General features: G+C 62.6%; 1 protein-coding gene across 1 annotated transcript in view; it reads left to right on the top strand.

Annotated features, from left to right (window-relative positions):
- The window catches only part of FER1L5 (fer-1 like family member 5), a 16,805-nt gene that overhangs the window by 5,433 nt on the left and 1,752 nt on the right, over positions 1-9,620 (top strand). Inside the window, exons 11-34 of the mRNA XM_021374715.1 lie at positions 277-536; positions 635-790; positions 1,664-1,777; positions 2,024-2,187; positions 2,259-2,373; positions 2,446-2,548; positions 2,629-2,792; positions 3,207-3,377; positions 3,790-3,889; positions 3,988-4,065; positions 4,137-4,318; positions 4,408-4,566; positions 4,645-4,743; positions 5,298-5,459; positions 5,537-5,720; positions 6,166-6,191; positions 6,298-6,339; positions 6,417-6,530; positions 7,039-7,164; positions 7,247-7,402; positions 7,476-7,567; positions 8,275-8,858; positions 9,017-9,184; positions 9,254-9,393. Of these exons, the coding sequence (XP_021230390.1) occupies positions 277-536; positions 635-790; positions 1,664-1,777; positions 2,024-2,187; positions 2,259-2,373; positions 2,446-2,548; positions 2,629-2,792; positions 3,207-3,377; positions 3,790-3,889; positions 3,988-4,065; positions 4,137-4,318; positions 4,408-4,566; positions 4,645-4,743; positions 5,298-5,459; positions 5,537-5,720; positions 6,166-6,191; positions 6,298-6,339; positions 6,417-6,530; positions 7,039-7,164; positions 7,247-7,402; positions 7,476-7,567; positions 8,275-8,858; positions 9,017-9,184; positions 9,254-9,393 (3,659 nt within the window). The remainder of the gene's footprint in view (positions 1-276; positions 537-634; positions 791-1,663; positions 1,778-2,023; positions 2,188-2,258; positions 2,374-2,445; positions 2,549-2,628; positions 2,793-3,206; positions 3,378-3,789; positions 3,890-3,987; positions 4,066-4,136; positions 4,319-4,407; positions 4,567-4,644; positions 4,744-5,297; positions 5,460-5,536; positions 5,721-6,165; positions 6,192-6,297; positions 6,340-6,416; positions 6,531-7,038; positions 7,165-7,246; positions 7,403-7,475; positions 7,568-8,274; positions 8,859-9,016; positions 9,185-9,253; positions 9,394-9,620) is intronic.

Raw genomic sequence — 9,620 nt, forward strand, 5'->3', positions numbered from 1 at the left:
TTTGAGGGGGAAATAGGTCATTGGAGGGTAAAAGTGATCAAGTTAGGGGAAGAAATGAGCATTTGAGGGCCAAACATGGAGCATTTTGCAGGGAAATGGGGCATTTTAGGAGGAAAAGGGGTGTCTAGGGAGTAATGTGGCAATTTGGGTGAAAAATTGGCATGATGGGGGGAAATGGGGAGTTTTTGGGGGACAGGGAGCATTTTAGAGGGGAATAGGACATTTCTGGGGAGATACGGGGCATTTAGAGGAGAAACGGGGGCATTTCTGAAGCAGAAACGGGCCATTTTGGATGGAAATGGTGTATTTTTGGGGTGGGCGAGCATCCCCCGTGTCATCTCCCCAGGGCCGCCCTGCCCGTGCTGCAGGCCCAGCGCCCCGACACGCGGCTGGACGCGGAGCTGCGTGCCGCCCGCCTGCTCCTGCTGCAGCACCTCGCCTCGGCCGCCACTGCCGGGCCCCCACGCCAGGCCTGGCCCGCACTGCTCCCCGAGGCCGAGGCCTGGCTAGGCCGTGTGGCCGCCCTGCAGGCCGAGGTGCGGAGAAACCCCATTTTGAGGGTTTTTTTTTTTGTTTTTTTGTTTTGCTCCTGGTTGTTTGTTCCCCCTTCCATCTTGTCCCACTCTGTCCCCAGCCGCAGGCCGGCGTCCCTGATGTGTTGCTGTGGTTGCGGAGCGGGACTCGGCGCTTGGCCTGTGCCCGTGTCCCCGCACACCGCCTCGCCTGCTCGTCCCGCAGCCCCGCTGCCTGCGGGCGGCTCTGCGGCCGGACTCACACCCTGATGCTGGGGGTAGGGCAGCATGCGGCCCCCAGACCCTCCATGTCCCCACAGTGCCTCTTCCACATCCCCTCCACATCCAGTCCGTGTCCCATCTATCTCACCTCCATGTCCCACCTACGTCCCCTCCATGTCCTCCCCAAGTCTTCTCCATATCCCCTCCACCATCCTTTGATGTCTCATCTGTGTCCCCTCATAGTCCCCTCTACATCCTCTCAATATCCCCTCTGTGTTCCCTCCGTGTCCTATGTATGTCGCCTCCCCTTCCCTTCCAGGTCCACTCCATGTCCCCTCCATGTCCCATCTATGCCACCTCCATGTCCTCTCCACAGTCCCTTCATGTCCCCTCCATGTCCCATCTACGTCCCCTCCATGTCCTCTTCCCCTCTATATCTGCTCCACGTTCAAACTACGTCACCTCCATGTCCCCTCCCTATGCTCTTCACATCCTCTCCAAGTCTTCTCCGTATCTCTTCCATGTCCCCTCTGCGTCACCTCCATGTCAACTTCATATCACCTCCACTTCCTCTCCATGTCCTATGTCCTCTCCATGTTCTCTCCCCGTCTATACACGCTCCATGTCCCAACTACATCACCTCCACGCTCCCTCCATGTTCCTTCCACATTCCTTCCACAGATACTCTCCATTCCATCATGTCCCCTCTGTGTCCCCTCCATTTTCCCTCAACATCCCTCCTGTCCCCTCCACATCCCCTCATGTCCCCTCTGTGTCTCCTCCGAATCTCATGTCCCCTTCATCCCACTCCACATCCCCTCAATGTCCCTCCTCTCCCTCCATACCTCCCTATGTCCCCTCTGTGTCCCTACCCTCCAAGTTCCCTTTGTGCCCCACTCATGTCCCCCTGTGTCCCTCTGTGTTCCCAGACCCCGGGCCACCTCCATGCCCAGCTCCGTGTCCGGATGTGGCTGGGGCGTGTGGCCGAGAGCCAGAAGCTGCCGCATTACCTGGAGGGCCCCCTGCATGTCTATGCTGAGACGGTGAGCACTGGGCAGGGGACTGCATGGTGACATGGTGACACTGTGACATAATGACACCATGACATGGTGACACGATACCATGGTGACACAGTGACATGGTGACATGGTGATATGGTGACATGGAGATGAGGTGATATGGTGACATAGTGACACCACAACATTACGACATGGCGACAATGTGACATGGTGTCACCATGACATACTGACACGGTGACACGGTGACATGGTGACACCCCATTCCTACAGTATGAGAACCAGATGAAGATCCTGGGCAAATGGACCGGACGGGCGCTCCCGGGTCACCCTGGCTTCTCCGATGTCACCGGCAGAGCGGGGCTTCCCCGCGAGCGCATCCATCCCCCCAAGGGCTGGCACTGGGACGGGCCCTGGGCTGTGGAACCACCACGGTGGTGAGACCCGAGGGGACACCCTTCCCTGTGCATGGGGACAGCAAGGGGACAGCAGCTGGTCCCGTCCCCAGGCTTCTGTCGGACGCTGAGGCTGGCATGGAGGAGGTGCTGGAGGAGGTCTATGAGAACCAGAGCCGGCAGCACGGAGGGGAATGGGGACCTGCCACCGTGCCCAGCACTGACGTGGTGAGAAGGGGGTGATACGGGGACACTGTTGGGTGGCACGAACACCCTGGAGCTCAGCTCTGCCCGCTGCAGGCCGGCACGGCGGTGCCCCCCAAGGAGGAGGTGCCATGTCCCCAAGGCTGGCACGTCACCGATGACTGGCGGGTGGAGGTGACAGAGGCTGTGGATGAGGCTGGTGAGCGACGTCCCCATGGAACTGTGTTGGAGGGGGGAGAAGGGGTGGCAGAGGTGACAATGACAATGTGGGTGATGCAGGCTGGGAGTATGGGGTGAGCGTGGCAGCCGGTGACCCCTCACCTGCGTGGCACCCCAAAGAGGAGACGTACCACACGCAGCGGCGGCGGCGATGGCTGCGCACCCGGCGTAGGGACAGCGGTGCCCAGGAACAGGAGCAGGACACCAGAGTCTTCCTCCAGCGGGTCGGGGTGGGAATGGGGCAGTGGGAATGGGGTGGCAGGGGTGGGGTGTCAAGGAAGAGGGTGACAGGGTGGGAGTGACAAGGATGGAATGGTGGGAACAGGGCGGCAGATATGAGGGTGGCAGAGGACGGCGTGGTGGGGATGGGGTGGCATTTGTAAGGGTGGTGGATATGAGGGTGGCAGGGATGGGGTGGTAAAAATGGAGTGGTGAGGTTGGGGGTGACAAGGATGGGGTGGCAGGGTGACCAGAGTGGAGAAGCACAGCTGGGGTGTCAGGGATGGAATGGCAAGGATGGGGGTGGGTGGCAAGGATGGGGTGGCAGGGACAAGTGTTTGGCCACCAGCCCCCTGCTCTGAGCACCCTTCTCTCCCCACACCGTGCCACTGTCACCTTTGTGCCACCCATCCCCACAGCACAGCCCCGAGGCTCCTGATAAAGCATGGGAGTACGCGTCCCTGTGGGGCGGCTGCTTCCACCTGCAGCGCCGTGCGGGTGATGTGTGCCGGCGGCGCTGCTGGCACCGGCGCATGGTGCCAGAGCAGTCCTCATCCACAGCTGCCATCTTCCTCCTCGAGGGCACAGCGGTACGGACAGGGATGGTTGGAGGGATGGAGGGACAGAGGGATGCAGGGACAGAGGGACAGATGCAAGGACAGAGGGAGGGAGGGATGGAGTCGTGGGTAAATAGATGCAGGGATGCAGGGACAGAGGGATGGAGAGAGGAATGGAGGGACGGAGGGACAGATGGATGCACAGACAGGCAGGGAAGGGGGGAGAGATGGAGGCAGGGATGGAGGGACAAAGGGATGCAGGGGCGGAGGGGTGGAGGGACGTAGGGAAGGACAGATGAATGCAGGGATGGAGGAACAGAGAGAGGGTTGCAGGGATGTGGGGATACAGGGACAGTGGGACACAGGTGCAATGAGATGGAGGGATACGGGGACAGCAGGACAGGGGGGCCAGGCTGACTGCCCTGCCCCACATCCCAACTTGTAGGATGCAGAGGCGACGCCAGAGGGCAAGCAGGTGGCAGCAGCACCCAAAGGCCGGGGATGCTCTCAGCACCCCATGCCTGTCATTCTCTGCACCTTCCAGAGTGAGCCACTGGGTGCTGGGGGAGGATCTGGGGGGTCCAGGTGTCCTTAACTCTAACACTAACCCAGGACCCCCTGGCACCCCTCACTCCTCCCGCAGGACCCAGCTCTTTCCAGCTGCGCTGTTACCTCTTCCAAGCACTGGAGCTTAAGCCCCACAGCACCAAAGCTACAGCAGGTGGGACCCCTCCAGCACCCTGACACCCCAGCAGCACCCCAGGGTGCTGACAGTGGGTGCTGCTCCTGCAGACCCAGTCGCCCACGTCTCCTTTGTACACGTCAGCCAGAGCACCCGCGTGCTGCCCGGCACTCTGGACCCGGTTTGGGATCAGGCACTGCTCTTCCACCGGGTGCTGCTCTATGGGGACCCCCGGGGGGTGCGGGACGAGCCCCCAGCCGTGGTGGTGGAGGTGTTCGATCAGGATGGAGGGGTACAGCTGGGGCACCTGTGGGTGGGGAGCACCTATAGGCAGTGGGCACCCACGGGTGGGGGCACCCACACCCTGCTGCTGCCTTGTAGGGTGCTGGCAGCTTCCTCGGGAGAAGCATGTGCACCCCAAAAGTGTGGCTGGATGTGGGGCGCCGGCAGCCCCCCCGGCTGCAGCGATACGCACTGGAAGGGCCGGGGGGCCCGGCTGGGGAACTGCTGGCTGCCTTCGAGCTGCTGCATGAGGCCGAGGTGAGGGGTGGGTGGCAGGGGATGCGTGGGGGCACTCAGAGCCTGTCCCCAGCATTCACGTCCCCGTCACCCCAATAGGACGGGGCGGTGGCACAGATCAGCACCCCACCGTGGAGACAGGGCACCTTCAGCATCCCCCCGGGCATCCGGCCGGTCCTGCGGCTGATGGCACTGGAGGTGACACTGGGGACATGGGTGACAGGGGGAGAAGGGGTGGGGACAAGGTTTAGGGGATGGAGGGGACAAGGACATGGATGAGGGCAGGGATGGGGAGTGGGATGAGAAGAGGATGGGAACATGGACTGTGATGAAGTTGAGATGGGATGGGATGGGACATAGTGGGATGGAAAGGGACGGGACGGGATGGGATGGGACGGGACAGGATGGGACGGGATGGGATGGGATGGGATGGGATGGAGAAGGAGAGGGATGGGGACAGAGAAGCTGGGGACAAGGACATGGACAAAGACAGGACAGCAGTGAGGGCAGGGATGGGGATAGGGACAGCAATGGAGATGGGTTGGGGATTGCGGTGGGCACGGGATTGGGATGGGAACAAGAACAGGACAGAGGTGGAGAATGGGATGAAGATGGGAAGGGGCAAGGGCAGGGATGGAGACTGGGAGGTGACAGACAGCAGTGAAGAAAACGGGAATGGGGATGAAAAGGACGGGGTGCAGGGAAAGTTGGAGATGGGCGAGGGACAGGGGTGAATGGATGTGGGCCCCCAGGTACTGGCATGGGGGCTGCGGGGGCTCCGTGGCCGCTCCCTGCTGCCCGTGCGTGCCCCCAGCCTGGAGGTGCAGTGCGGGGGCCAGGTCCTGCGCATCCCCCCCATCACCGACCTCGCCACCAACCCCAATTTCCCCATCAACACCTTCCTGCTGACTCTGGTGAGCTCACGGGGATGGGGAGCGGAGCTCACTCGTGGGTGCTGGCACCCCGGGGTGACGGCGTGGCTCGGTCCCAGCACCTGCCAGTGGAGGAGGAGTACGTGCCCCCGATCCGGCTGCGGGTGCTGGACACACAGGGCTTCGGGTACCGGCCCCAGCTGGGCCAGGCGTGCGTGCAGTGCCAGATGTGGTTCTGCCGTGAGCCCGATGGAGAGGAGCGGCTGCCCAGACCTCGTGTCCCTGCGTCCAGTCCCAATGCCGGTACAACCCTGTCCCACCCCCACCTTGTCCCTGCCACATCTGTGCCCATCCCTACCCTCCCTCTAGTACCCTCTACTCCATCCCTGTCCCTTCTCCATCCCTCATTTGTCCCTGCTCCATCCCTATTCCTATTCAAGTCCATTCCTGCCCACCCCTGTTCCATCCCTATTTTGTCCCTGATATCCTCCTACCCCCTCCCTACCCTGTCTGTTCCCAACCCCAGTTCCTCCCTGCTCCATTCCTGCTCCATCCCTCTCCCACCTTGTCCATTCATGTCTCATCTCTGTCCCACCCTGTCCATCCTTGTCCCATTCCTGTCCCATCTCTGCCCCATCTCTGCTTCATCTCTGTCCCATCCCTCTTCCATTCCTCCTTCATCCCTGTCCCATCTCCTCTCCATCCCTGCCCCTCTGTGGGACACTCTTTTTTTGTCCCCCCTGCACAGCCGCTGCCTGGGGCAGGATCGCTCAGGTGAGCCCCCCTGTACCCCCTACCCCCATCCCCACCCCCAGCAGTCCTGGCTGCGTCACTAGGTCCCCCACATCCTGTCCCCAAATGTCCCCTCTGCTCCTGACAGATGCTGCCCAGGGTCACTGCCGAGAAGGGGGATGCAGGCAAGGTGGGCACAGGAACTGGGGGCCACCGGGGGCCACCAGAGCCACTGGGGTCATCCCACCTCACCCTGCTGCCCACCAGGATGCGGAAAGGGAGGAAGAGGATGAGGAAGAGGGCGACTGGTGGAGCAAATTCTACATGGCCATGAGGGGCACGCCCAAAAGCCACCGGGGGACACACAGGGACAGCCTGAAGGTGAGGGGGACATTGTGACTTGGGGCAGGAGATGGAGATGGGGTGGGAAGGACAATGATGGGGATGGAGGTGGGAATAGGATGGGACTGGGACAGGGGTGGGGTGGTGGTAAGAACAAAGTCAGGGATGGAGGCAGGGATGGTTGGTGACAAGGACACATGGGGACAGGGATAAAGATGGGATGGGGACACAGGAGACTGGGAGGGATGGGGATGAGGATAGAGGAAGGAAGGTGATGAAGAAATGGCTGGGATCAGAACAGGGATGGGGACTGCGATGAATACAGGACGAGGACAAGGACAGGGACAAGGCTGGGGTCAGGGGATGAAGAGGAGATGAAGACAAGGACAGGAATGGGACAGGAATGAAGATGGGTTGGAGACACGGACAGTGATGGGATGGGAACAGTGATGAGGAAGGGGACCGGTGGAAGAGAAGCACCAAGCCAGGGAGGGGGACAAAGCCGAGGACAGCGCTGGGGACAGTGCCAGCCCCGCTGTGCCCCCAGGTGTACAACTGCGAGCTGGAGGCGGTGCCCAAATTCGAGGGGCTGCAGGATTTCTGCCAGACCTTCCCGCTCTACCAGCCAGGGGAAAAGCAGGGGGACGACCCCGTGCCCGTGGGTGAGTTCAAGGTGAGACCCCCGTGCCCCCGGGGACCCCAGACCCAGCGTGGGGGTACATGGGGTGCACGGCCGGGCCGCCCCCCACTCCCAGGGGCTGTTCTGTCTCTATCCCCTGCCCGAGGACCCCGGGGTGCCCCCGCCACCCCGCCACTTCCAGGAGCTGCCCCCCAGCCAACCCCAGCAGTGCCTGGTGCGCGTCTACATCGTCCGCGCCTTCGACCTGTCCCCTCGTGACCGGAACGGGCTGGTAAGGCCACCCCCGTGTCCCCCACCCCACGTGTCACCACCTGTCACCCTGACGGCCCCCTCCCTGCTGCCAGTGTGACCCCTACGTTCGCATCTCGCTGGGGGCGAAGACGCTGGGCCAACGCGACCAGTATGTGCCCAACACCGTGGAACCGGTTTTTGGCAGGTAGGGCCAACGTAGATGGCTTGGTGGGGAGCTGCCCAGGGGGCCAGTGGGGCTCTGTGCCAGGGGTCCCCATTCCCCATGCCACCAGGTCCCCAGTTTGCCAACATGTCTCTGCGTTACTGTGTCCTCATTCCTCATGCTGGAGGGTCCCTGCACCACCACGCTGGTGGGTCTCCGTGCCACTCCCTCCTTATGCCACCATGTCCTCATTCCTCGTGTCATCAGGTCCCCATAACACCAGATCCCTATTCCCCATGCAGGCTTGCCCCTATAACACCACGTCATCATGGCACTAGGTCCCCACTCCTTGTGACAGCAGGTCCCCACACCATCAGGATCCCATTGCCCCTGCCACCACGTCTCCGTGTCAGCAGCTCCCCCTTCCCCATGATAGTAGGTCCCATAACACCAAGTCCCCATGACACTGGGATCCCATTCCCAAAGCCACCAAGCCCCCATGCCACCATCTCCCCATTCCCCATGGCGGTGGGTCCCATAACACCAAGTCCCCAGACCACCAGGATCCCACTCCCCATGCCAGAAGATCCCCATGCTCCCAAGTCCCCATGCCACAAGATCCCCATGCCCCCAGGTCCCCATGCCAGCCCATCCCGCACCTGCTGGCCCCTACCCTTGTGCCACCTGGTCCCCATGCCCGTGAGTGCCTGTCTCTACACGGGCTCACCCTGGGGCTGTCCCCCTGGCAGGATGTTCGAGGTGACAGGCACCATCCCGCTGGACAAGGACCTGCGGGTCTCGCTGCTGGACCACGACCTGCTGCCGCCCGACCAGGAGATCGGCAGCACCACCATCGACCTGGAGAACCGGCTGCTGTCCCGCTTCCGTGCCCACTGCGGGCTGCCCCGCCTGTACCGCACGTGGGTGCCCCCCAGAACAGGGAAGGGGCTTTGGGACTGGGAGTGTGGGGAAGGGGTCGGTATGGAGGGATGGGGACGAGGAAGATACGGAGGGCACTGGGATATGGGGACAAAAAGATGGGGACACAGACATGGGGACATGGAGATGGGGAGGGCATTAGGGGCATGGGGACAGGGAGGTACAGGAGGATGGGCACAAGGGTATGGGGACAAGGGGGATGGGGTGGGCACAGGGACATGGAATCTGAGAGGGCATAGGGATGAAGGAAGATGGGGAAAAGGAGTATGTGGAGGGCACAGGGTGGCGGGGATGAGGTGGGTACATGGGGATGGTCTTGGGGCTGGGAATGGGAGATGGGATGGGGACCGATTGGGTACAAGGGGATGGGCACAGGGGAATTGGGAACAGGGAGGTGGGATGGGGTTGACATAGGGGGCACGGGGAGCTGGGAAAGGCACGTGGAGATGGGCACGGGGAGCTGGGGGTGACACTAAGGGGAAGAGGATGAGGGGATTGGGTGGGCACAGGGCTATGGTGTGGGCACCAGGTGGTGAACCCCACAGCCCCCAGCCCCACACCGTGCCTGCAGGGCTGGCCCTGGGCGCTGGCGGGACCAGCTGAGCCCCAGCCGGGCCCTGGAGCACCTGGCTCGCACCCGGGGGCTGCCAGCACCCGAATTCAGCGCCGAGGGCACCGCCGTCACCTTCGGGGGCTGCACCTTCCTGCTGAGCCATTTCGGTGGGTCAGGGTCCGGGGCTGTGGGGGGTGATGGGGTCCCTGCGGTGGTGCGAGGGTTTGGCATTGCAGAGAGCGGTCCCCCCACGTACCACCACCCCGGGGCGCCCTGGGAGCGCCTGGCCCTGCACGTGCTGCACGCGTGGCACCTCGTCCCCGAGCACCTGGAGACCAGGACGCTGTACAACAGTGCCCAGCCAGGGCTGGAGCAGGTGGGGACAGGGTGATGGGGACATCAGCGGGTGATGGGGATAGGGGCACCTGGGGACCGTGGGGTGGTGGGGACCTCAGGCATGAAGGGAATGCAGTGGGGTGACAGGGAGGGTTTGGGAATAATGGGCACCTTGAGGCGACAGGGACACCCCAGCAGGGAGGGATGCTGGTTTGGGGACGATGGGGACACCACGCCATAAAGGGATGCCTGGGGATGATTGGGGGG

Source organism: Numida meleagris, chromosome 21 (genome assembly GCF_002078875.1).
Source record: "Numida meleagris isolate 19003 breed g44 Domestic line chromosome 21, NumMel1.0, whole genome shotgun sequence".
NCBI lineage: Eukaryota > Metazoa > Chordata > Aves > Galliformes > Numididae > Numida > Numida meleagris.